This window comes from Orbicella franksi, chromosome 6 (assembly GCF_964199315.1).
Source record: "Orbicella franksi chromosome 6, jaOrbFran1.1, whole genome shotgun sequence".
Taxonomy (NCBI): domain Eukaryota; kingdom Metazoa; phylum Cnidaria; class Anthozoa; order Scleractinia; family Merulinidae; genus Orbicella; species Orbicella franksi.
This window is the reverse complement of record NC_138150.1, coordinates 29,206,781-29,234,174: the sequence shown is the minus strand read 5'-3', so window position 1 is coordinate 29,234,174 and position 27,394 is coordinate 29,206,781. Positions and strand designations below refer to the sequence as shown.

At 37.5% G+C, this 27,394-nt stretch overlaps 3 protein-coding genes across 3 annotated transcripts in view; 1 reads left to right on the top strand and 2 right to left on the bottom strand.

Moving 5' to 3' along the window:
• The window catches only part of LOC145488889 (transient receptor potential cation channel subfamily A member 1-like), a 77,166-nt gene extending 64,000 nt beyond the window's left edge, over window positions 1-13,166 (bottom strand). Inside the window, exons 1-2 of the mRNA XM_081467715.1 lie at window positions 12,123-13,166; window positions 2,449-2,726 (exon numbers count right to left, since the gene is read on the bottom strand). Of these exons, the coding sequence (XP_081323841.1) occupies window positions 2,449-2,637 (189 nt within the window). The 5' untranslated portion in view covers window positions 2,638-2,726; window positions 12,123-13,166. The remainder of the gene's footprint in view (window positions 1-2,448; window positions 2,727-12,122) is intronic.
• Window positions 13,167-22,572: 9,406 nt separating this feature from the next.
• On the top strand, window positions 22,573-23,598 carry LOC145491558 (uncharacterized). Its single transcript, XM_081470797.1, has one exon. It carries the CDS (start codon window positions 22,616-22,618, stop codon window positions 23,234-23,236), a length of 621 nt encoding a protein of 206 aa, XP_081326923.1. The 5' UTR covers window positions 22,573-22,615; the 3' UTR covers window positions 23,237-23,598.
• A 1,097-nt stretch (window positions 23,599-24,695) lies between these two features.
• LOC145490228 (uncharacterized) lies at window positions 24,696-27,279 on the bottom strand. Its single transcript, XM_081469350.1, has 2 exons — window positions 26,855-27,279; window positions 24,696-26,435 (listed from the first exon to the last, which is right to left on the bottom strand). The coding sequence occupies exons 1-2, from the start codon at window positions 26,880-26,882 to the stop codon at window positions 25,960-25,962; spliced, it is 504 nt and encodes a 167-aa protein (XP_081325476.1). The 5' UTR covers window positions 26,883-27,279; the 3' UTR covers window positions 24,696-25,959.
• Window positions 27,280-27,394: the final 115 nt, after the last annotated feature.

Below are 27,394 nucleotides of genomic sequence, written 5' to 3'. Positions count from 1 at the left end.
TTGATTTCGCCGCCTCTCCATCAATTAAAGTACTTAATACTCTTAGTAGATGAAAAAAAAACCTTAATAAATAAAAGAAATAATCCCTTGAAGTAATTCAGCTGAAGCATCGAACTTGATATAAAAACTTGTCCCATAAAAACAAATCTTCAACTGAATCTATGAAAAAAGGTTCTCGAAATCATTCTCTGGACAGGTGTCATTCTAATATCACTAGTTTTCCACGACAGATGATTTCATAAAAATCCAATTCGCGAGAGAGCTTTATAATACATACTAACCCTTTCCACGCTTGCTAGAGAAGTTGTTAGTACAGTCAAGCGTGCGTGCTCTGAATATCAAAGCTTATCTGCAACGCTCGTGCAATATGCAGATATTTTCGTGCCTGGAATTTCTGATATACGGCAAGCCATATCTGTTACTACAGTCAAGCGTGCGTGCCCTGAATATCAAAGCTTATCTGCAACGCTCGTGCAATATGCAGACATTTTCGTGCCTGGAATTTCTGATATACGGCAAGCCATATCTATTGATCCAAATTTGGAAGAAGCAGCTGAACTAACTCGAAAAGCTTTTATCGAAGAGAAATTGGAAAATGTCAAAATAAGAGCTGTTTTCTTTGCCAAATTATAATTAAACCTCTCTTTAAACACACAGTAATAAAGGGAACATAAAATTTCTGAAGGATTTCTTGCTGAGTGTTTACCTCCCTTTTAGCGATTACTTTTGCGGTAAATCATGTTTGTTCTGTGTGTAAACTTATTTAACGGACTACAAATCTCGGATACAACGACTAATTCTGTTCAAAAATTCGTTATATTTGAATTCAGTAGTTATATTAATGATTTATGTACAGTTTGATTCGATGTTAGCAGAATATAAACTTTGTTGTGTCCTTGATCTTTTTGACCTGGATGCACAAAAAAATGATTGTATGCATGAAATAATAAGTTGCAGTGAAACACATTTTAATAACACTTTCTCCCCCGAAAATCATATTTTTTGTGCGGATGAATTTCAACTTTGTGGTGTTAATAGCAGTTTTCCTTCATTTCTTGATCTTTCTCTTCGTTTTCATTGCAATTTTCGGGAGCAACAATTATACAGACAGTTTCTTGGCATGAAAAGGTCTTAAAAATCATAACAAGACGACGAGCAAACTGCTGTCGCGAAAAAAAGGGAAAGGGAATAAATATGAGAAGGATTTATTTCATATACTGACGACTTGTGTCACATACACTGCTAAACGTGCTATTTTGCTGTGGTCTTATTCTTAGGAATGTAAATTATTCTAACTTTTTTATAAATTGAGATTCATTTCACAACATTTCGTTTGGTTTGCATAAAAAAATGGTGCAAAACATGATCCATCCATTACGTTATGTTTTGACTTCTTTTTATCAGCTGAAAAAGACATTTCTTTATTTATACGTTAAACCCTAGCTTACCCATCACGATTATAACAAAGTTCATTTGTAATTTTGCACGTACATGAACCTGAATCTCAGACCTTTAATTTACTTCGAAGCTTAGTCCTTTCCCGATATTGATGTACTGCAGCTAACATGACGAAATATGAAATTTATCAACAATACATGTCGTAATCTCAGAGGTTTTTTTGCTGAGCTGTTTAGATTGGAAAACGAAATCGCCGACAACATTCGATCGACCGTATAGAGTTCCTAAATTTGAGAATGACGCCATGCATGAATTAATGTAACTTCTTAAATATGTCTGAGACCTTGGGAAAAAGAAGAGCAAAATTTTAATCTCAAACGCGTGATATCGGAGCGATTACTGTAACGTTAATGCTAATGATATTTAAATTAACTTTCGACTTTTTCTCTGTGAAAAAGATCATCTGTGCTGTCACTCTAAGTAAAAGCTATAATGACCACACATGTTGCAAACAGCCCCGATTGGAAATTTAAAAAAAAAAAAAAAAAAAACGTTCTAACTTAACGTACAGGATATGGATCTGTTAATAATAAATATAATTATGGGAGGTTTGCTCTTCTGAAGGCTTGTTACTGAAACTTGTACACTGCTACTTGGCTTGATATGTCAACCCTAGCTTTCCTATTTTCTTCTTCTTTACTAGTAAAGGGGACGTAACCAAATGAATGTACATGTCCGATTGCTTCTGGGTCTAAAGTTTTAAATACGAATTACTTGAACGTCAACATCTTTAGTCAGGCATGGTATTTGTTTCTTGCCCACATGCTTCGTTTCTTATTTTTGGCCGTCATGCCTGATTAGGTCTTTGAGCATTGGCTACAAACTGGATGCATGTAAGCGTAACGATATAGTACAGTAAACTGTCCTTCAGTTGTCCATTATTTCCTTGAACCTGAAGCTAAAGAAAGCTTTCTCACAACAGAGAATTTAATTTAATATTAAGTAACTGATAGGTTTTTCTTCGATTAAGAGAACTTTGGTCTTTCCTACCTGATGCAACCCAATCCGTTTGCACGGATTTCGCTCCACCGTTTCATTGATGCTTTTTTGAAGAGAGCTTTCCGCCACGGAATTGTGAGATATTCGTCGAGAATTCCTGGTATCGAGAAGGCTTAAGCGGAGTGACATTTCTTTGTCATCGATTCCCTCTAGCTTGATGTACTCTGAATCTTCTATCATCTTGCGCAGCTTTCTTTTCTTTAATTATCACGCAAGGTCTTGTTTGCAGACGTCACGATGATGTTCTCGCTGTGTGGTTGGTTCATAAACTGTGTCAATAGAATAGAACACAATGGTGTTGCTGTACAAAATTACTTTTGAAACTGTCTGCAGAAGTGGGGGTTCCCATAAATTACACGATAAGTGCAGGTCATTTCCATAACAATTAAACTCTAACTTAAAAATGACTTACTTTAATGGCAAAACAGTCATCAGTTTGTAATGAAGCTTCATAATTCTCAAAGTTGATTACTTCTTGCCATCGGAACAACGGTTTGTGAACATTTCTATCGAAAATGGCGTGTTCTTTGAGATTAACATGGCAAACCAACCACTAGCAAACACAGTCCTTACTCATAAATTTTTTCTGTTGACATTTGAATCAAAGAAATTGGAAAGGATGTCTAAGATATAAATCGTATTTCCGTCTTTAATACAAGTAATTTAGAAAATGCTAAGTACAGTTCATTAGGTTGCAAGGAGAATAAAACTTGAACTTAAGCAGGCAATAAATGCCATATCTTACTTTCGGTTTAGTTTAGAACATACACCTAGGAGGAAACTATACTTGTTAAAAAGTAACAATATGTTCGAGCAATACTTCGTCACGGAAGGTGCCTTCCACTTCGATTCTAAATGGCGTGTAAGGCACTTGCTTTTATCCTCTTTCACCTGTCCTTGTTCAGGGCTGATATGAAAATCATTAACACCAACATCTAATGATAAATATGGACATGCCTTAATTTTTTAAATCCTTAGGTGTTTCCTTTTTGTTGAGGAACAAAAACACATCCTTTACTTACAAGAAAGAAAAGGTTTCAGTTTTCCACTTCAGTCCACTAAGCGATGTTGAAACCCACCTCGGATCGAATTTAAACGCCGATGCGGCTTAATTAAATGTCGCGTTTTAAATAACTGATCGGCTTTTATATCAGAACGTTTTACTTATGTTGGCCAATGATATTTGGGGCTTTTTCATTTCATTAAATATAAAAACTTTTTGTGATCGACAAGTCACAAAGTAAACGCTTATAGTCATTCAATTTTCACCGAGATGGAGGTCCTTGTTTTTCAATAGTGCTGACTGTTTCAAGATTTAATCAAACTTTGTGACCAGGATTTTGGCAGTCTGTTAGTATTTATAAACGTCAATAATTAATAGCGGCTTGTGTTGGGTCGAACAAAAAAAGAAATGATTATGTTCTTTGACCACAGCGGCGAAAAACTAATTAAAGAACATTACACTTTTAAGGACATATATGTCGTGCTGAATGGACGACAAGGTAGAAAGTCATATTTCGCTAACACCAGGTTCTACCCTGAAAATCACCAAACGACGTTTACTCCAAATGCATTACAAAGATTATTAGCAGAAATAAAAGAAATGGTAAACACACGTAGTCGCACACGTAAACTTCAAATTAAATCCATTTTTCTTTTGTCCACTCCCCGATAAAAAAAAGGCTTTAGTATTATTCGTGCTTGAAACAGGGCAAGGTATAGCAAATTTGTGGATGAAATCGATGACATGACGTAAAGCCCTTTGGTGTTAGCATTTGCTTATTTTAGGAAAATCTGTTGCACTTCATATTAGTGAACTGACAATTATCAAACTTCTGAAATCATAAATAAAATCATTGAAATAAAATGTAAACAGGATCCGTCAAATATTACAGCCTAGGGGATATTTATAACTTTACTATTGTCATCTGTAATGCTTTCGAAAATAGGAAAAAATAAATATACACTTTTGAAACATTTAACTTGTTTGTGATTTGGCATATAATCAACTCGCCTTATTCGAAATTTCATGCGATATTTAAATTATGAAAGCTTTCAAGCTTGGAAAAATCGTCGCATATAATTTATTGTTACTAATCTTATTAAGGCAAAGCACTTAAGACTTCACCCTGCCAAATCGAGTTTCCCTTCGTTTTCTGCTCGCTGATAGAGGGGTATTTGTCTCGAAGGGTACAAAGTCTTTATTCCATGGCCTTTACTATGAAGCAATGCAAAAAGACTTCGCTTTTAAAGCCAGCGCGAACTATTTATAATTCTCCTTGCAAAACGTTGCTTGAAAAATTTATTTGAATGTTAGTTCGAAGTAGTTCGTGGTACAATATTTACTTAGTGGTTTTCTTTCTTTTCATCAGTTGTGGGGATAACAAACTGTTCAGATTGCAAGATTGCAGTTGATCATACCAGCTTGAAGCTTAGTTGTTCAGTTGCCTCCCGTAAATATCAACTATTTATTAATGCCAACATCACATTCTGAGCAGTAACCGAATTTTATTTTGTCGCGCTATAATTCGGAACAACTGTGAACCAAAATAAACTGATATTGATTAAAAAGAAAAGGGCAGCCTCCCTTTCAACCACTTGTATAACCGAATACCTCCAAATAGAAGCCAAACCATTATTTTATTCAAAAAAATTGCTTCCGATGATAAGTTCTCCAAGAAAATAAGCACAGCATGACTCCTGTAGAGAATAAATGGAATAATACAGGCAACATTTTCCTTCAACTTGTCTCTCAACAACCCAAAATACAACAAAATACAGTGTTGCAAGTCGACGCAACGTGCTGCCTAAATTAAACTCGAGTTCTACTTTCTGCAGCAAATTTTAGTTTTGTTGCCTCACAACAACAAGTTTGATAATCAACGCTTGTGATTGGCTGTCAGCGAAGTGCGTCTACGCGACAAACATATTATTAAAAAAAACATGGCGGACCGTGAAGACAAACCTGAATTTGAAGTAGACCAGAAACTTTTGGAAAGTCAGAAATTTGCCCTATTGAAAGACCTCGAGGGTTATCGTAGTCTTTGGGACACCTCGTTTATCCCTTCAAATAACACAATGCAAAACAAGCAGCAAAAGGACAAAAAGCTTGGAGACACTGCCTCAAACATAGAACTTATGGCTGGGCTATCTCCGGAAAATCCATCGTTGCATGAACTTTTTGATTTCGTTTGAAAGGTCTTTGCTCGTCTTCACCGAGCAAAGGCCCAAACAGAGACATGGTTAAGGCCAGATAACTGCAAATAAATTTCTGCGGCTTAAATGCTTAAGATTATGTTTGGTTATGAAGACAGGAAAAATGCTCTCCAAAACTTAACAATTTCTTACTGTATTCAAAACATATCTATGAAACAGAAAACAATACATTTTTGTAATCTCTTCTTAAATTTCTGACTAGTCTTCTTAAAATGTAAATGGAAAAGAAAGGAATAGAAACAAGGCACATGTATACAGACATGTCTTTCTCATCAGCTCAAATATTAACAATTCAATTTACTGACTAGAGTAAGCTTGGTTTTTTCACGTTGTGTAAGTAAATATGCTGTAGTAATCTATTTGCTGTGCAAGAATTGTAAGTAGCGTAGGTAATCGTATTATATTGTAATTAATAATTAGATTATGAGCTCGAGATTTCAATGAGGTGATAGTTGGTGAAGCCGAAGGCCGAATCAACTATATCGCCTCATAGTAATCGAGAGGGAATAATCTAATTGTTATGTAGAACTCTGACTGAATTTTCCTTCAAATAACGATTTCAGTTATTTCTGATCTTAGTATTAAACTTGACGCTTTAGAGAATTTACACGGACTGAATCGTCAACTTGACAGTTGCAGTTGTGTACGCGCGCTTAATAGTTTCTGTCCAAAAAGTTGGAGCTTTTTGATTCAAGAAACCGAAAATGCCCTTCTTTTAGTCTTCTAAGCTATTTGATTATCCATTTGTTTCTAAATGTTCTTTCAAAACTTCGGAGAAACGAGGAAATGTTGCAATTTTTTCGACCAAACCAAGCCACTGCACACTAATGGGTGATAGTGTGCAATGGCTCAGTCAATCACAGCATTTGCATCTATATACTAGTAGAATTCTACTAAGTAGTGTCAGTAATCGTATTAGTATTGTAATTGGTGTAAGTAACAGTATTACTTTTCCAAGACGAAACAAATTCTTATACTGTATGTAAAACATATCTGTGAAATATAAAACAATACAACTACAACAACTCTAAAAAAGGGAAGCTTCTGTTGTTCTTTTTGTAAGCTCTTTTTAGCTTTCTAACTAGTCCTCTTAAAACGAAAATAGAAATAAAAGGACAAGAAACAAGGCGCATGAATACAGACATGCCTATTTTTATCAGCTCATATTAACGACGCAAGTTACTGACAGGAGAAAGCTGTTTTTTTTTAATGCATTGTGAGTTGAAATGCTGTAGTAATCTATTTGCTGTGCGAGAATAAAGTAGCGCAAGTAATCGTATTATATTTTAAGTATTAAATGTGAGTAATCTCATCATATTGTAAGTAATTATTCATGTAAGTATTAGTATTGTAAGTAACGTAAGTAACTGTATTGTACTGAACAAGTTATTGTATTAGTATTGTAATTGGTGCAAGTAAAAGTATTAATTTTGCACAACTAAACAATTTCTTACTTTATTTTTTTCTCAAACATCTGAGCGGGCCGGATTCCTAAATCCTCGAATTTAATTGGCTAATCATACGCACGTGACCGGTCCAGCTTTTTACGATACGGCCCAAGGGCCGGATTTTTTTCTTCGCTACCTAAATTTCTCTTCTTGAAGTTATCGGTAATCGTCAATCTTTAGTCTTTTTTGCACATCCATCGACGACTAGCCAATGCAAGTTTATCAATTGAGTGTTTTGAAGTTGTGAGAGATTGCTTGGTTGTTTGTAGCTTGCCGCTGTAATGGCGCGTAATCCTGTGTTTCTCTCGCCGTAAAATTTGAGTCAATTTCGGTCGAGTTTATCTCTTTGATCGTTGCTGTATTTAGGAGAATTTCTGTGGAATACACTTAACGAATTTCCTCGCTTTCTTCTATTTCATTTACGGTAGAAAGGTCTGATTTCAAGTGATGTTTAAGCAACGACTGACAGAAATTGTTTTTGTAGTAAACTTCAAACTTCACACGAAATTTCACAGCGTAAAAACAATTTTGGAGAACTTAACTGGTGAAACAAATGCAACTAACATAAAGTAGTTTGAAAAAAATCTGTTCTTTAATACATCTTTCTTTGTCTACTATCTGAGTTACTCGCTCGTTGCCAAGATTTTTACAAATCGTTAGTAGACGGCGCGCAAGCCGATTCAATGACAAGAGTTACGTAAACAAACCCATTTGTAATCTGTAAGGGCAACAGAGGCTTCCCACTATACGGACCGACCCCTAAGCCGGCAAATAACATAAATGTATTTAAAACATATCAATGAAATATAAAACAATGTAACTACAATCGCTTGGAAAAAGTGGGAAGCCTCTGTTGCCCTTTTTAGTGCAGAGTGTACTATTTGAATGGTTTTGGGGGCAGCCTCCCGATAAGGCACTAAGGTGTAAACTTTAAAGTTTGTTTAATTAATTGATTTCAATCAATTAATTAGTCTAGAGGCAAGGACGTGGCGGGGGTGAGGTAGGACAGGTAAATGTGTACCTACGTAAAACATGTTCCATCTACGTCAGTTAGGTGTGAACATCGCAAAGCTCTATATTTGTTTCAAGTAACCTCTTGCTCTCCTTGTCGTACTATTCTCTTTAGAACAAAACCAATTCGCTCTAAACGCATGTGCTGATTAGTTAGCGTTCGTGTCATCTATATATTAGGAGGAGGATATATTGCAACACAAATGTTGAGTGGTTTTCCTTATGGTAGAACCCAACATGTAAGAGGCATGCGTTCTTGCTTCGTTAGTGATAAATACTATGTTTCTACGCGGTCTTTTATATGTCATGTGATGTCTGGTAGCGCCACCTGTCCCTTTTTAGTGTAAAAGTGAAACGTATCTTTTTGAATTACCCACAGGTCTGTTCAACAAATATCATCTGCTGTTTTCAAACTACAATAGTATGTTTGTCAGGGTTCAAATAAAGAAGGAAACGAAGTATAGCTTCTTCTTAACGGCTTGTTTATTTCTTGCCTTAATTGCGTCTATAAGAAAGACCAAAAAGTTCCCTAGTTATTAGTGGCTTCAATATTCTGCAAATTGTAAAAACCAGGAAAGTGCATAAATAATGCTACAGACTCCGTGGCACCTAATGAAAGCACAAATTGAATTAATCAGTCTTTGAGGAGACTAGCTCGTTCACCGATACAGGATAATATCGGCCAAGTAACGCTGTTTACCTTCAATACTTCTCGTTGAAACGCTTCTCAGTTGTATGAAACAATATTGTTGTGTGTTAATTTTGAATAGACCCTTTGCACGATCCGGTCACATGGTACGGAATTAATTGTGCTGGGACGCAAGTTACGCAGTGGGACTTCCAAAACAAAGGGACTCGTACCAGTCGAGCCGGACTTTCCTTTGTTTTGGAAGTCCCACTGTGTAACTTGCGTCCCAGCGTAATTAATTTCATACTATGTGACCGGATCCTGCAAAGGGCCTATTGTTTTATTGTGAACAACAAAGGTGGCAACAGAAAAAGAAACTGGTATTCCGTGATTATCTGATAATTATATTAGGTCTTGTTTATCGTGATAAGAAAATTTACATTTTGAGAAAAAACAAAATCATCTTTCTTTCATTTCTTCGTCAGATATTTAACTTTCTTTCATTTATCCCGCAAAAACAAGCACATCTTCCGTGTGTTTTGGAGAAAACAAGGGTTTCATGTCACATACATTTGCGAGGAAAACACAAGTATCAAGTTAGAAAGTTGGCACGAAGAGCTAAATTGTCACGTCTGTTTAACGTATTATTGAATTTAAAATGACAAAAATCATCGTAAAACACCAGAGTAAAATTTAAAAGCTGTCGTGACAAACAGTAATTGTACGTACCTTTAGGACCTTGAATGAAAATACAACCTTGAAACATATTCACTGCTAAGGGGAAAAGCCCTAGCAGACTGCCAAGGTAGATACAACCCAGAAGTGAACCGAGCAGGCGTGAGTACTTATGGGACTACCGTGCCAGAGCTATCAATTGCACTCTGCACTATCTGAGATTGTCTCACTGGTTGTAACCTCGTTTTGCTACTTAGAATTGTTACCTTTTCATTAAAAGTCACATTTCCAGTAAAACGATTACATGGGCTACGAATGTCTACGATCTCTGGCTGCTTACGGCTATGAAGTCAAAATGTAGGAAATTGAAGACTTCACGGTTTCCCCAAGCGCTTCGAAATGAAGTGACATCGTTTACATATCTTAGTGAGTAGGCATTGTTTTCTCAGTTGTTTATCTTTCTTTCTCATATAATCAGGCACAGCTTTCACCAAATGTAGGGGTATCGAATGGTCCCATTTTATTTAACAGTGCTTGCAAAATTTGGCCTTTGCTCGAATTACTCGCAAAAATTAGATGTGTGCTCGCTTGCTCGTGCTCGCAAAATTTTTGCAACTGCTCACACGCTCGGATTTTTGTTAAAATTCTCTGTCGTGTATAGCGGAAGCATAATTTGCATCTTGAAAACCAAGAAATGCATGCGCTATGTTAATGTTTCTGGAAACATGTTCCCTTGTTTTATTGAAACTGACAGGTGTAAGAAATATTCGTGAAAGGCACCCGCAAAGGGGAGAAAGTAATCTAGAGTTATGATGGCATGAAGAATATTACTATTACCATTTGACCTTCAGAGCCTGTCATAGTTGTATGGCTGCAATTGGTTAGATCATGGAAGCCTCCAAATGAAGCTTCACGGCGTTAAATCTTTTTTTTACCGATCATCGAGACCGAAGCTCGAAATGCTTGCCAGACTAAATGCCACGATGTGTACATTTCCTACGAATTATACAACCAAATAAACATATTGTCTATGTCACAACTTTTTAAAGTCTGGAAGCTTTTAACTTCTTCTCGTGGTGTGTTCACAACTTCAGGAGATAGGGTAACCCTAGTGCTAGCCAGGGTTACCCTACCCTAATCCTAAGTGCAAGGGTGACCCTAGCAAGAGGGTTACCCTAGCACTCTCACATTTCTCTTTTTCTCTTTTTTTGTGGACGTGTTTATAAGGCAGGTAGGGTTACCATGGCTCTAGGGTGGTCCTAGCTGAGAACTAGGGCTAGGGCTAGCTTAACCCCAGGGTAACCCGACCTGCCATGTAAACGTTGCAAGAAGCAAAATATGATAAAGTAGCAGCAAAACAAGCAAATTGTGACTCAAGAATAATCGTACGTATTAATGAACATTTTGTTTTAGTTTGGCTTTGGATTGAAAATGTCTCAAATAACGGCTTTTTGCAACCGCAATTTTTGTAATATTGTTTGTCGCTACTGTGTCCACTGTCGCTAAAATATTCATTGCAGAATTGTTTATAGTTTTGCTGTCAAATTAATCCGAAACTAAAGACAAATAACTGTCTGGGATTTGAGTTGAGCTTAGAAACTGAAACGATTTGAATGGAACTGAAAATGTGAAAATTGGTTTTGGCAGTACAGTTATTATCGGTTGCGTGTGCTATTTGTCCGTTTGCGTGTGTCAAATTTACCAAGCGTTCGCTGCTCGTCATCAGGTGTTTTCTAAAGTGTTCGCTGCTTGCAAGGCAAATTTGATCCCTGCTCGTGCTCGCAAAAATAAACGCACTTCTCGCATGCTCGCAAATGCTGGTAAAGACCATTCGATACCCCGAAATGTGCCAAAGTATTGTTTTAGAAGAATCTTGCAGGATTTTAAGCAGTTTCCGGAAGGTTTTGATTGAAAATAAAATTGTTACGTACCTATAAAGCATCCATCGAGCAAATAAAATGCACATTTGCAAATTAACGTTAATTTCATTTTTCATTCTATCCGGAACTTGATCTCGGTAAATGTTTGGGTTGTAATAAATACTTGCTTCGATTACAGATGGAGTTAAAAATATTCACCTAAAGTCAGGATTCCTCCACAGGATTCGAGGACAAGAAAGGCCAGGACGGGAAAGGCAGTGGACGCGGGAAACTTTCGCTGGTCCTTTGTGTCGCCAAAAACAAAATGCTTAAGATGTGTATTTTCGCAAAGGACGACGACGTCAATGATGCGAACTTCGTACAAGCTATTGACAGAAGCAATGAAATCCTTTAGACTATAAAAGAAATGGTAGAAATCTTATCCTGTTAAGTTTAAACGATAGTAAACAGCGATGCTGAATTTCGTTTTCTTTATAAGCGAAGCAAACATCTGTCAATATTTTAATAGAGAAACCAGAATTTCCGTATGAAAGAATTGAACGAACAATCTGATCGACCTGCTTCAGATGGCTTTGTATCATCAGAGCGTTTGAGAATTCTGTCGCCGAAGAATCCTGACTTTTGGTGAACATTTCAATTTCCATCTGTAATTGCTTTTGGAACAAGCATTATAGAAATAAAACGTTGCATCAAGTTCCGGGTAGCATAAAAAAACAACTAAACATCAGTTTGAAAATGTGTATTTTATTTGCGCGATGGATGCTTCCATGGCACTCATTCTTACTACATTTTATCGACTGTACTTACACTGATGTATTCTCAATGCATGCAGTTTGTATTTCGTTTTGAGCTGGTACACTCGTGACAGCGTCTGAGCAGTGACTGAAATACAAAAGAACAGACGAGGAATATTTTTATTTACATTTTGGTATTTCAGCGTAGTATTCTATACTACAATCACGAAAAATGTGAACCTTATAAACATTCTTATCAGGAAAATGAAAATAAGATCGATTGGAACATTTGTCGGGGCAAAACAAGAGCAAAATACTCACGTTTTCGATACGACGGCTAGTCCACAGGGAGCCCTCACATCCGTTTAGAATATGGATAAAAGGTTAACCTACCTGTAGCGCGTTTTTTTGTGTGTTTTGCGTTTTGTGGCGGCCATTTTGAATTTTTAATAACGCGCGGTCTGCTAGTGCGAGGTCTGGAACCTGAATTACGGAAGTCTGGGACTCGACGGGCGGGAAACTCGAGCCGATCGCTCACCGAGGATAATAGAGTGTCATTTTCTTAGAGCTCCGAGGAGGCTCCGAGCAATTTCCGTAATTTCAGCTCCAGACCTCGCACTAGCAGACCGCGCGCGTATTAAAAATTTAAAATGGCCGCCACAAAACCCAAAACACGCGCGATAAAGGTAGGTTAATATTTTATTCTAAACGGATGTGAGGGCTCCCTGTGGCTAGTCGGGCGAAATGGCGTCCTCGACGAGCCGAGGACGGCAGAGAGATGAGTCGAGAGCTCTCGTGCGCATGCTCGGTTGAGTAAATTTACTTCCGGTAGCCGTCCTAGCTCCTCCCGTCCTGGTATCTTAAGGTGCCTAGGTAAGTATTCAATTAAAATTGAACAATTACCGTGTTGGTCGGTTTGCTTTTCCAAGTTATGCAGATACTGCATATAAGTTTAATACGTGTCCACGAATTTTCCTTTTCAAACAACTGAAATGCTGTCTAATATTATGTTTAGCAAAGAAATCAACAGGTATTTTTTGTCAGTCTTAAATCCATCTTTTTGGCGACCAGTTAATTTTGGCTATTTGATTAATTAAATTATATAAGTTTTTCATTGAAACAGTCGGTCTTCCGTGACCGATTTTCGAGAACATAAAGAAGATGGATGTTTGCTGTTCATTTAAGGCCGCGTTCCTTTGGGGTTATATTGATCACGATCAGTGATCCAAAACACTCAGATCATGGTGCATCAAACGAAGAGCCGATAAATCCATGACCAGAGTGGATGCAACGGTTTCTTTGATGCACCATGATCTGAGTGATATTGGATCACTAATCCTGATCCAGATTATCCCTAAGGAAAAGTCACTAGTTGGTAGACAGTGCTCCTTTGATGGCAAGACCGAAGGCAGGTCTAGGCACAAAAACGTCAGAGGCAAAATGCCCAAAAGCCAAACGCGTCATAAACAAAACTTTCTCCAAATTCATCATGAAAAGGACGGGTTCACGTCGGATCAGAGAGCGTCTCACTCGTGTTAATACTTTTTACCTGTATGCAAACATTTTGACCAGCTTCTGATTGTTCTAGGCATGTGGATTAAATATACCAGCATTGTTCCAGGTATGTTTAATAAACTGCTTCCAGCTACTGCAAAATGGAACGTGACGCGATGAAATATGGCAAGTGATTAAAACTAGTACAGGCACAAATGAAGTTGGTCCATCAAATCACTTATCTGAGCACGATGTAGCCTACGTGTAACCCTACTCATATCCCTTTATACTCGGGGGTGGATACGGCTACACGCAGGCTAAGCAAGGTGACTAATCCTTTTCTTGCATTTTTCGAACATTCAAAAACGTTTAAAAAAACTTTTATTCCTAATGAATCACCTTAGGAGGCAAAAATTTTGTGATGTTTTCAGCAAAAGGGGCCAACGGAGCTGCACCCAGCGACTGGTACTCTACTTTAGATCGACCACTGTAATGTATATTTGGCTACCAATATTAACACCTGCAAATTTAAAAGACAGGTAACAAATAGGATAATACTATGTCTAAAAATGTTACTACATTGAACAGATAACTAAAGTAGAAAAAGTAGATATTTTAACAAACGTGTCCCAATATGATTGAAACGCAAACGCAATCTCTGTCTCGGCTAAATTCTAGAAATCCGGCCTTTTGCTGTTATTTTCTAGTTGAGGTTGAGCATATTGTAAGTGTACAAGTTTTCTACACAGCGTAGAAGTCGTAGAAGAGCTGAGATGGCGTCACGCAGTTAGAAGTTTTTATAATTTATCGTATTTCCAATTGTCAATGATCTAATCGCCATAAACGACAGAGAATTGGTTAAATGTATATAATTATCTCTGAAACGGACATTGGTAATCAGCGAAAGTATTAAGTGACGCATCTTCTGGAAAAGAACAAGCCATATGAAACATATACAATCATTACCCCGAGCAGCCTGCTGTCACGTTTTTTATCGGGGATGTTGTGGGTGTTGCAAGACAAATGAAAAGATATATATATATATTTATACGAACTTACACAAGAAGAAAACATTTTTCATTATTTTTTTCTACATACGAAGTTTCTGAAGATTTCTTTGAGCAGGTTGTCGGAAACGAATGACTATACCCGCGTTACGCAATTGTTTACATTCCAACAGTGGACTTTAGGCAAAATTGATGAAAAACACAAGCCAAGCCGGGCTTCTTAAAACCATTTGCCCAGATATATATATTTTTTTATTTTCAAACAGGTGGATGTATAGTTAACCCGTAGAAAGTGTTTTTAAGGCGTTTTAAGTTATAGCCCATAGCAAAATAAGGCGATGTTTTAATCCAATAATCCGCTTTTAACAGATTGTAAAGTTTTCCGTGTCTGTTTGATCTTGTTTCGGGCTCAAAACTAACTTCGATTTATTTTATTTTTCACTCAGTCATACCACGAAGACCTGAGCTGAATATAAGATCCATTGAAAGCGGATTCTCAAGTAGCTGTTGTACGGAGCGCGAAGCAATCAAACATTGAGAAAAATTAAGCAAAACCGGAAGTAGATTCTGAGCCCAATTGGGGCGAAATCGTTTTTGGCATATTTCTACCAAAGAAAGCTGTATTAGCAGAAACTAAGTATGGTCCATTTCTATTCTTACGAGGGCCTATCTATGGGCAAAACAGCAGCGAAATCAATTTTTTCGACTTGTGCCATTGATAGGCGATTTTGGTAGATTTTTAAAGGCATTCACTCATAAATACTGACAGATCAGAGTTGGGTGCTTCACATCTATTTAAAGAAAAATAATTTCGGCGTCGTCAGTTCACCATCGTTTAGGCTTAATAGAATAAGATTTCTACCATCTCTACTGAGAATGTCGGTGGTTTCGTGAAAAGCTTCTATGAAGCTCGAGTTATTGACGTCGCCGTCCTATACGGAAAATACACATCTTAATCCCGTCCTCGTATTGTCAGGTCCCTGCTGCAAATAAATGCAGCCATTTTTGTACTTATGTCTATTGTATATAGAGGCTTATCGTAAAGCAATAGACAGAGGAACATTGGAAACGTTTGCTTACTTAACTTACCTTCATAGACAGTGCAATTCCTTCCTTCCTTCAAGTCAGTTTTTATCAGTTCATTTTTAATTGTCTTATTAAAGTTTAAGGGAGCCTGTCATGACAGACACATTTGCCATTAGCTGTACAAGTCATTAGGGAGAACATTACCAGTAAAAACATTTTCCAAATTAGCCGAGTTAAAAAAAAGATGGTTTCAAACTCATCTTTTCCTAAACATTTATTGAATATTTTGCAGCGAAGAAACTGCTGAGAGTTTAGCCTACATTTACATTACAGCTGCTAGGCAATGGGAAGAACATCATGGAACTTGCTTAGCAAAAAGTACAATCTCTCAGGACATGAAATTAATATTTCTTCTCCTAAGAACTTAATGGTGGTTCCTAGAGCCTTAAGCTAACTTTTCCCAGTAGAATAATCACCAAAACATAACTTTCTGAAATAAATAATTCAACATTTAAATGGAAACCAAAGCCAGTTTAGGGAAGTAAGTTTAGCTAAGACAAATGCTTTCTATATTTTATTCAAAATATTTTGCCACTGTTTTTCAATGAAAGCCATGTGAAAGCAGCAAAGGAGAACAAGAAATATTAAAAGCTCTTGCTCTTTGTGTTGCATAAGTGTTTTGCCCATTTGGTAGTGTTAAATCCAAACTATTGTAAGGTTTTTTCATTCGAATCGCAGACTCCACATGAATACAGACGCAAATTACTCCTTGCTTCTTTAATAGGCCATTTCCGAGCTGTCCTTTGCCTCTGTATCAAAACGAGTCCATGCGAAACCATTCGAACGGAAATGAGTTCTGCCTACAGGTTCATTTTAATGCAAACCAAACTTATTTTTATATGAGAGGTTTTGCAAAAAGACTCACTTTGATACAGAGGCGTAAGGGAACTCGGAAATGGCCTATTTCAGAGAGAATCATTTGGTCGCTTCGTCCTACCCTGGAAAAAATGGTCCATATCCACAGCATCACCCTCGGGTGAATACAAATCCTCACATGCAGAAAACTGTCATCAGCCTTGACATTATTAGACTTCTTTAGGCCTTCAACAACTCTATTTGCAGCAAATCCAAAACTACCTGGATGTTTTTTCCAGTGATTTGCTTGTCTGTCATCCATCCGCCCAATCAAAAGATTTGAAGAGACATTACTTCATCATTTGGCGGTTGTCCCACTCAACGTTTTCCACGTACTACAGGCTAACCTGTACAGCCATGCTAACTTATTTGATACATACATTTCAGTTTTGGGGGGGACTGTTTAATTTTTTTTCATTTTTGTTTTCACGAAGGATTAAAAGAAGGCAAGGTTAGAACAATTTGTATATGAGGCATGGTTCTCGCTGTTATGTCATTTTTGCATTTTCGTCTCAATACCCTAAGTTTTTGTTGTAGGAACGTAGAAAATGGACGTTCGTGATGCAGAGATGATAATCTAAAAGTTTTGACTATTTCAGCCTAAAAATGTTCTTAATGTGTCTGAATAAGTTTCCCCTTGGGTGTGTCGGTTCATGAGATAAAAACAGAAACGTATCATTGACTCAGCAAGTTATGCCATTGAAACACAAAGCGAGCCACCTGCGAGCATTTTATAGAGCCAGGACCCAATGGCTGGCTGCCCACAGTACCAATGAGAAGCGTCAATCAATGTTCCGAAAAAGTAACGGTAGAGTTGCTATATTCGGCTCGATCAAAATCTTGAAAACCTACGCCATAAATTCAAAATACACCGGAGACTATAAATTTGCACGTCCGCGCTAGGTATCTCAGCCCCCTTCCTCAGCATGCAACCCTTCACAAATAGTAGACGCTGAATTAACTAATCAGAGCGCGCGCTTTACTAAGGTATGCTTCCTTATTAATACGCGCGTGCACGCAGAAAATGTGATGAGCTTGCTTGTTTATGACGCGTACACACACCACAGGCGCTCAAGTAAATCTTTTGTTTTTCTGAGATTGCACACTCATACAAACATGTCGCACGGAGCACGAAATAACTGCATATGCAGCAATTGTTTCGTGAGAAGCTATGATATTTATAATTTTGAGAATCGTTTTGTTGTGGGCAAAAAGAGGGGCAGCGTTAAACCTTTCAAACCACGAACAGCGGAAGAAGTCGAAAGAACATTTTGGACATTTTATCTACAAAAACTCAAGGACGAACGCAGAGCCAGAAAATTCATTTGTTCCCGCAAACCGACAGAAAAGGTGGAAGAATTGGAGGTTGTCCGCGACATTCGTGCCTCGGAAGTGTTTCTGGAGAGCCCCACCAATGCGGATGGCTGTCGGAAAATTATCGAAGTTGATCCAAAAAACTTTTGGGATTTTGTTTATCTGCAGGAGTGGAATGGAAGAATAAGGGTTTGCGAGGGAGAACTAATGTACAAAATAACCGAGATATTGAAAACCCTTGTTAGCAAAAAGAAAATTGCAAATTTCTCTGTGACAAGAATGTTTACAGCTCAAGGCACAGAGGAAGGAAATGATACTATTGGGAAGAAGGAGGTAACAATGTATTTAGAAACTTAGCTTGAAGTTAAAAGTGACTTGAATATATGTTTACATGCGTGTTGGATTACATGTACATCCCGCCAATTTCACAATAAGTCGATGGAAAAGTCCGGGGTCTGCCAAAGTTGTACAAGGCCGAAGTCACTCGTAAAATTATAATCGTAAAAAGATTACTTAAGACATATATCGGAAAATGACTACAAAAGATATTCCGCGTAGCAACAACAACAACCATAATAGTTTATTTGTGCCTAAAGACTGGTTAAAATAGAGTAAAGGACTGGTAAAGATATTGTAAAGGACCAGTTAAGACTTCGTAAAGGACTGGTAAAGATATCGTAGAGGACTGGTAAAGATATTGTAAAGGACTAGTAAAGACATCGTAAAGGACTGGTAAAGATATCGTAAAGGATTAGAAACGATATCGTAAAGGACTAGTAAAGATATCGTAAAGGACCGGTAAGACATGGTAACGAACTACTAAAAATATTGTTAAGGACTGTTAAAGATAATGTAAAGGACTAGGTGCTAAAATTCTCACAAGGAACTGGTAAAGCTGTAAATCATGCAGGAAACGTGAACATAAATCTGGTGATTCCTATGATATTAACATTCCAGTTTTGACTAATTTATTCCTAAATTGTAATCACATTTTAGCCGCAATCTTCAGCGCTAGTGGTAAGGGTGGACCAAACCTACTACGGAGGAGTTCCACGAAAGGCCAAGAAAATGGTCCAATTTAACTTGGTACCGAACAGTGTGTTCACACCACGTCTAACATCTTTATCACCAATCCTCAAACGGGACAAGAATGCAACACACGAAGCTGCACAGATGAAATGTCCGACGTTTTTTCCCCCTGTCAAAGACATCGCCAGCAGTGCCGACAAGCACGAGCCTGCGTTAAAACACAGTGCTCACAGCGGACAAAAAAGAGATCAAGTGCCATCCTTCAGAGCTTGTAATACCAAAGATGACTTCGCGAGTATGTGTTTTAAAGCGACACAGGATTTCATAGTTACCAAAGAACTGATCACAAACAGTACAACTCTGAAGTCGTTAACATTCTTTACTTTAAGAAGGAAAGATAATCTATTGGGAAATAATGAAATTGCCGAAACAATGAAAGATTTTTACACCTCTGCGAGCCTTTCTGATCACTCTAAAGAGTCTCCAGCGTTAACACCATTACTTGAGATGGAAATCTAGTTTCAGATTAATACAAGAACTGTTGCCGTCCTTAGACTAATGAGCAGATGTGTTATAACCACTCTGATCTCATTAAAATGATATGTATTTTTTTCTTCACGTTAGAAAAGCTTAACTGTATTAAGCTGAGGATTAAAATATAAATGACGAATAAAGATGCAGATTTCTTGTCTATAGTAATATTACTGCAACTTCTGTAGTGGAATTGAATAACACTCACATAATGTCGGTAAAGGTGTCCACATGCGCTTCAGAACCACAATAAGCGTTTAAATAAAGTGAGCGATCGTAGATTGGAATAGTTTTTCAAGTTATCAAGTCGTGCTTGTCAATGGGGTATTTCCATGGCAATGCATTCTGATCCACTGGAAAAAACAACAACAACAACAACAACAACAACAACGAAAGAGGCATTTCATAAATAGTCACATGAAATGAGAATTGTATCATATTACCGCCAGTGTGATACAAGTACAGCCGGAAACCAACTCGACAAATTTGAAAAATACCTTCAGCAGTACTCGATTCATTTCTAGAGAAATACTTACAACATCATATCTTTTACTCGCAGTACATTTCCAACTTAAGCCGCGTGGATTTAGCCAACCTTCGTTGGAAATTCAAACATTTATCTCTGGGTTTTCACTTTTAAACAGCACCTCATTAGCGCCAGCTGTTCTTCACCTCCGTTTTCTGAAGCATGATGTAATCATATGGAATGATCGATGGCTGCACACCCTCCCTTCCCTCCCCAGTTCAGTGTCTTCCATGGCAGGTTCGAATTCACTTGCAGCATACCGTAAACTGCCGTTTTAAACCCTCCTGCTTATACCCCCCCGGTTCAAGGCCCATCTACCTGTAAACAGTATATTACTTCCGATTATAAGCTCCCCTCTAGTTTAAAACGAAATGAATTCGATTAATTATGATGCCAGCTTAATCAAAAATAGGTCCACAATGCGAACTCGTGCGGGATTTCAGTCAAATAAAAGTTGATGCGCTATGAATAAATTAGAGAAATTGTAGCTTTACAGTGAATATTTATACATTTTGTCAGGTTGTTGTGATGAATATCGAGTAAAGATACCGTAGAGCCCTGGTTATAAGACCCTTGGACGGCTAGTGGAACCCAGTCTACACGCCAAGTACAAAACACGTGACAGGCACTTTGCTCTCGTACACAAGTAAAGAAGTACATACCACTGGCGCTGTCAAAGCGTGGGAAATCCCACACAAAAACCATTATCTGAAAAGCGTATTTCAGTCAACATTGCTGCGACTCATTTTATAAGCCCCCGCCACGCCGATATAACCCCCTCGTTTATAAGCCCATGCAAAACCCCTTATGAAGTTGAATAAGCTCAGGGCTTATAAACGGCAGTTTACTGTATTGTCTCAGCTTGTCGACACAACAGTTCCCCGTACCCAGCTCATTTCTTCTTCTGAGCAGAGAAAGGTCCTGGCCATGACAAGTTACGAGTTTTCAACCAAGACACCTGGATACGAAGTCCAACACGTTCACACTAGCTCTTTTGTTTTATCTTTTTATAAGCAAATTTCGGTCAATCGATCTGACCTGCTGGCGATCGACCTGGATCGACGCAACCACTGCGTTTACGATTCTTAAAAGCCTTGAATACGAGTTCTTGAAATGTTTTTGGTCCAAGGGCGACAGCAGTCATTTTGAAAATTCTCCATCCATTCAGATATCATGGACTTGGAGTGATGTCTTTCGAATATGTGAATATATATGAATTCCATTTGGCAACTGTCCGCCATATTTACTTGCCGGGATGGCAAAGATGGCGAGCTTAGTAACCAAGCTCTAGCGGAGTGAATATAGCGTCATATGATGAGCTTTTCGACAAATCAGAATGTCCAATTTTTATATTCGCTTCTGGAAATTATACCAATTACAGACATGATAGACTGCAGTGAACGATTTGATGACTTCATGTTTTCATAGTTTCCCGAAGTACCCGGCTTTTATTTTGGTTTCCATACAAAGTTTGATCTCTTACAACGCGGTAAGTTTTTAAAACCGAATCAGCATTTAGCACAACTAACTGACCTAACTTAGATCCCCTATCAAAAGGAAAAATACGCTGAGAGAAGTTTGGTGCGTATCCATCATGTTGTAGTCATATCAACATATGTTAGACGACCAAAATCAAGAAACCTCAGCGATTCCCTGTTATCTTGTAGAAATCTATCTACTAAAACTCATTAATAATTCATCAACTTCAAGTAAAGAAAACCATAACAATGACGATGTTTGGATATCTGATCTCAGTAATTAGTAAAGATCTCTACGACTTTCTTTCTCCGTTTTCTCTTTAAAACGCAATCCCTCTACCATCTAAGCTCATCTATTCTCGCGATGCAAAGCGCCTTTCCGTTGCAGGCAGAATAAACTGATTTTGCCCTTATATTTGGAAAACAATTTTTTGTGTTTATTTCTAAATGGTCGCAATCCTCATTTGCAAATGTTGTGTAAATTTTTAAGAGTAAAAGCAAACAATTTTCTAAGACAAATCTACCCCTTTTCTAGATCGATTTGACATAAAGGTCAAGCTCGCTGAATAAATTCCAATGTAAAGAATTTTCCTGGCAAAGAATATGATTATGAACTGTATTTTTTTGCTGATACTCAATACTAGCCAGTTGACTCTCAAGGCAGTGAATTAATTAAAGAAATATGCAAATTTAAACTGGAAAAATTATTATTAATAATAATGAATTCTAGGTAAACTTGACTGAAACGGAATGTTAAAAAAAACCCAGCTTATTATCATAAATTCACTCGTAGCACCAGTTTTAGGTTACTAAGTCCATTTTTCTCCGTTTCTACTGATATCATAAAAAGGTTAAGTGATTTGTCTGTTTACGCAGACAGTGGCAAAAACTGGCTGATTAAAAATCTTTATTTCCGAAGCAAGTACAACGATTAAACGCTCAAAGAAGGAAAATAATCATATTATCGACAATAGCAGGTGAATTTTTAGCTGTCCTGCCCCAGCGCATATTGTGTTTTATTATTCAAGAGATGAAAGAGCTTGTGATTTCATTGGACAGACATTTAAGCGATGTAGTGAGATTCATTGTACTCTCAGAGCAGGTGTAAATGATATGACTTCCTTAGGACGTGCTACAAATTAGACCTTTAATTAATACTTTTTAGAGCAGCCACTAAAACGAAAACTGCGGTCATTCGATGGACACGTAGTGCGAAACATTCATCGATAATACGCCGAAGATCGTCATGAAAACAGAGGTTTTGTTTGGCTCTGTTCAAAAACGAAAGAAGCATGGGCCTTTAACAGAGGAAGGGCTTAAAACTCTGGAATCTTTAATGGCGAGTGAACGAAAACTTCGGAGGAAAAATTCTTTGCAGAAATCCCAGCGAAAGGTCTCTCGAGTAAGCAGCTTTGCGAAAGACGAGGAATTGGACAAAATTTTGCAGGACATCGAGGTTGCCAATAAGTATAACCCTTCCTCCAAGAACGCTAAAAAGCGTCCGTCAGTTGGAGACGATGATGGTTTACCTCCAGACGAAGAACTAGACAAGTTCTTTGTGGATGTAGAAAAGCGGAATGCAGAATTGCAAGATTTGCTTCAAGCTGTAGAAAGCGAAAGAGACGAAAGCGACGGGCAATTGTCGAGGATCACCTCAGCTGGAGAGCGAGGCAGTACGGAATCATTAGTTGAGGAACTCATGAAAGAGTTAGACAGCGTTGATTGTGAGAAAAATAATTCAAATAGAACTAGAGAAATGCAAAAAAGCTCAAACAAGGTATCTAAAAAGATGGCGAACTGCAAGCTCGAGACAAGCGCTTCAGAACAAGAACTTGATCAAATGCTTGCAGAACTGTTGGAGCTGTGACTATATGGAAGGCACTCACGTCACTCAGTGTCAATCAATGGTGTAACTCTTATTCAGTTTGTAAATATATAGTTCCTTTTGATTATCTAGAGGAATTGAAAGGGAAGCAAACCGTCTATGACGAAGCTTGGTCGAATTTCAATCATTAAGAACTTAGCCCGTGTTTTTCTCAGTTCCTGTGCCTACATGTTATGGTGTGAAGTCGCTAAAAGTATTTTTGTTGTTGTTTGATATTGTGCGTATAATTTGTGTTACTTTAGCTGATTTATGATCGCTCTGCTTAGTTTGTTTCGCTGCTATTTATCTCGATTAAAAACCAAACCAAATCTCAATGTACAAATTTTACAAGTTACAAAATATATTTCCCGAATTTGTGTTTTTGAACAGTTTTGTTTGTGAATGGTTTTAGCGTACATGTGTTTGAAACAACGTTAAAACCTATACTGGATCAAACTTTTAAGTACTTAAATTTCTTCGTCCTTTGTTCGAAACCGAATATCAATAAAAAAAAAAAACTATTAGCTAATATATAATTTCTGTAAAACAACGAATTTAACACAAATAAACGAGATTTATGTTTTTATCTTAAAAATGAAATTATTATGCGATAGTATATTCTCAAACAAAAATATTTTTGTTAGTTACATATCTCGCTTACATACGCTTCTTTTGATGACTGAATTTAAAATTGATGTGTCAATCTCGGCTCATTTTACCATGGTTTCAATCCATGCTGCTGAAACATGTTTCTTGTGTTTTTAAACTCCATTTTAGAGTCATTATATTGGGGTGTTATATATGGTCTCTAGTTAGTTTCTTTTCTAACAATATACAAGATTTTCAAAATCTTCATCGCGTCATAAGCATTTTGGTTCCAGTTTTATTGAGCTTTTTTCCAACTCTTTACAGGATACTTTTGTTGAACTTTAGGTCAAAGGGTCGATACGGTGAATCTTTCCAGCAAGACCACGTATAATTTGCGTATCGACCAAAAAAAAATAGTAATGATATTGTGGCTGACTGCTTCATGCTGCCAAAATCAGTTTGGCGTCGACCTAGCGAGCCAACTCGTCTTGAAGGCGACCTGATCTCATGATCAGTAAATGCTCCTCAAAAATTTAACTGAATCATCTCACATACGATCACACGATACGATTACGTTCAAGCCAAGTATTTAGCCAAGTTTAAGTTGTAGTTGTCACAAAAACAGCGGCAAGTTTGCGTCTGTGATTTGCAGGACTGAATTAATTTGGCTCTCCATATTAATACCAACAAAATTCCCATTACAAATTTTTGAAAATATATATCGTATTGTTTTTATATACACGTTATGCAACGTTTTCGAGTGGTATATACCATGGAATATCCCACGAGCCACTTGTATTTTCTCGCTATTCGTCATTTCCACATCCCCCATAATACACTTTGTTTGCCCCCCCCCCCCCCCCAAAAAAAAAAAAAAAAAATTGCACTGATGGGCATTGTCTTCAGTTTCTCTTGGGACGACTGTAATACCCAGGAGAAATGGGAAACAAAGGTTATGCAGAATTTTGGGAGCAAACAAGGTGTATTATGCGGGATGTGTAAATGGCGAATTAATACACACATGACCATTTAGGCGAGTGTGGATAACAAGAAAATGCAAATGACAAGTGGGATTTTCCTAGTATACCACGAGAGAGCGTTGATAATTATAACTATTTCATACCACGCCATAGAAAATGATGTGGGCAACACAGTTAATACGACATACGCGTCCGCGGCTGGGAAGGTTTGGTGTAATGACGTCTTTCCTGTATTCTGATTGGCTGCATTTTCTATAGCATGGTACAAAGACAAGAGTAAGGCTAAAAAATATAAAATGTTAACGGATGTTTACGACAATGAACATAATTCAGAGAATAACAGAGTCGAAAACATTCGAGGTTCATTTGATTATCATAAACTTTCAGCCTTAATCTAATGAATATATGTGCACTTCATTTTGTCTTTTAAGGGGATATTATGTCATATATTCTACTGAAGAATATTTTGTTCCAAGGCTCCACGTCCCAAAAGTTGTTAATTAGAAGAAAAATATATTCACTTTGATCTGTTTAAAGTAACATGCAAAATGTAATCGAGATAGTCTAACCACCAATGACAAGCTAGTCTCTACATATTTGTTTTATTTCCCGTTGATGCAGTTCAAATATATGAAAACAGGTGTCTAAGGCCAGTTCTCGTCAACCTAGGTTGTTTTCAATATATTTGAATCAACTGAGCCATACGTGGTATTCTGTGACTACAACTCGCCGATTTTACGTGTCCCTATTGGCTTAAACAGGTCACGTGCACAGATCATGGGAGGCGGGAAAAGTCGTGTGGCAGACCCAAGTGAAAGATAAACGAAGATTTCCGAACAATGACTGAAACAGTTACGAAAACATTGTTGTTAGCCTTTCCTGTTGCTTGAATTACGACAACTAAAAACAGCAGATATCCCGTCGACGCTAATAATATATCATCTTTAGCCTGTCCTCAGCTTCGGCCAGCTTGTTGTTAATTTGCACAGCCTATATGCTGGGAAATCTTTTAACTCTCGATAAATCATCAGGTCAAATATCATTGCATCCCATTCAGCAGACCAATCTTGGGATAAACTCCTTTAAATCCATAACAATACCACAATTATATAGCTTGGTAATGTCTTTATATTAATTTGTTTTCCTCTGGGTACTCAGTTAACTTTCATGAACAGATGACTTGTTAAATTCATCCGGAATGTTCTGTTCATCATTGACATCCATACTGTAAACCCACGCAAAAATCTCTGTTATTGCATTTTCCTCAGAAAAAACTGAAATTTGCGAATCGCCAATAGAATCCTCATCTAGGTTTCCACTGCTAAGGAGATTGATTTCACTACGTTCTTGTCTTGCGGAAGCGAAAGGCATCAAAATTTCCGATGGAAAATTCTTTGTGATTTCAGTCACGTAAATTGGTTGCAATGCCTCCCTTGCCGTTGGTATACAGATTTCTTGGTCGCTCATTAAATGTTTGCCAGCTTTTGTAAACAATCTCCGTCCAGGTTGAAAGCACTTGACTTTACTCTGATCTCGCGATCGCAAGACACAAAAGGATTTCTTTCCGCATGCTCTCAGCTTGAAATTCCTGCACATGCCGCGGGCGAAAAGCTTGCAGAAGAACTTGACAATTCCTGTACATATGATATGAAAATAAAACTTCGTCAGCTGTGTGATACATTTTTAAATATCAGTCACAGCTGCGAGGGCCTGTGGTAGTTACGTTAGAGGCAATGATTGGGTGAGAGACGGGATTTGTTGATGAGTTTCAAATACAATTTGCTATTTTAAATTCTGATTCACATTTGTTTTGGAATGGAAACACTTGATCAATTCTGTATCTCTCACCCATTTATCACATTAAAAATCTGCGGCGTAACCCGCTTTTAATTTGCCCACGATTTCCGTCAGTGTACTTGTCGGCTTCAAGTCAGTAACGACCAAACGTCAGCTAGTTTTTCAGCGTTCACCCACTATTAAAAAGGCGACTCTCAAGGCTTGGAACATGAGATGAGTGAAAACATGAAAACTGCAAGTTAATGAAAATACTAACCCATTGTATTGCTCAAGGTATATTTCATGAAGTTCACTGTTGACGAAGACCTAAAAAAGTAAAATTTCTTTATACAGTGCTTTTGTCTTCATCCATGAAAAATGTCGAGACGCCTTCTCGGATATCTGTCAATAATTTGTTCTGTTACCGTGTCATTTGAACTGTAAAAGGTAAAACCAAGGGGAAAATTCAAAGTTGCTTTTCCACTCAAAGATACCTTTGCGTGGATCGACAGACCACTGAATGTAGGAATTAAAATAAAACTTGTCTTGAAATATGCGCGATTGTACTGCGGGAAAACTAGCAGCCAATGATAGTGGGAATTCGCTATCCTTGGCCTTTAGGTTATTGACCGCAAACCTCACGGAGAATCTTCCCGCTTTCATCTAAGCCGCTTTACGTCATTGCAGCTAAGTCGTTCACTTAACATAACTCAGCAAAAACTTCACATATCCATTGGAACGCTTATAAAAGGTCGACAAAATAAAGTCATTTAATCAGCTGAAGAGGAAATAATCTTTTTATGGTTTGAGTAACCAT

Excerpts from the sequence above, each read along its gene's own strand:
- LOC145491558 (XM_081470797.1), top strand. The coding sequence starts at position 22,616 with ATGAAAACAGAGGTTTTGTTTGGCTCTGTTCAAAAACGAAAGAAGCAT.
- LOC145490228 (XM_081469350.1), bottom strand. The coding sequence starts at position 26,882 with ATGAAATATACCTTGAGCAATACAATGG. Across the intron at positions 26,436-26,854 it reads TACCTTGAGCAATACAATGG|GAATTGTCAAGTTCTTCTGC; the intron begins GTTAGTATTTTC and ends TCATATGTACAG.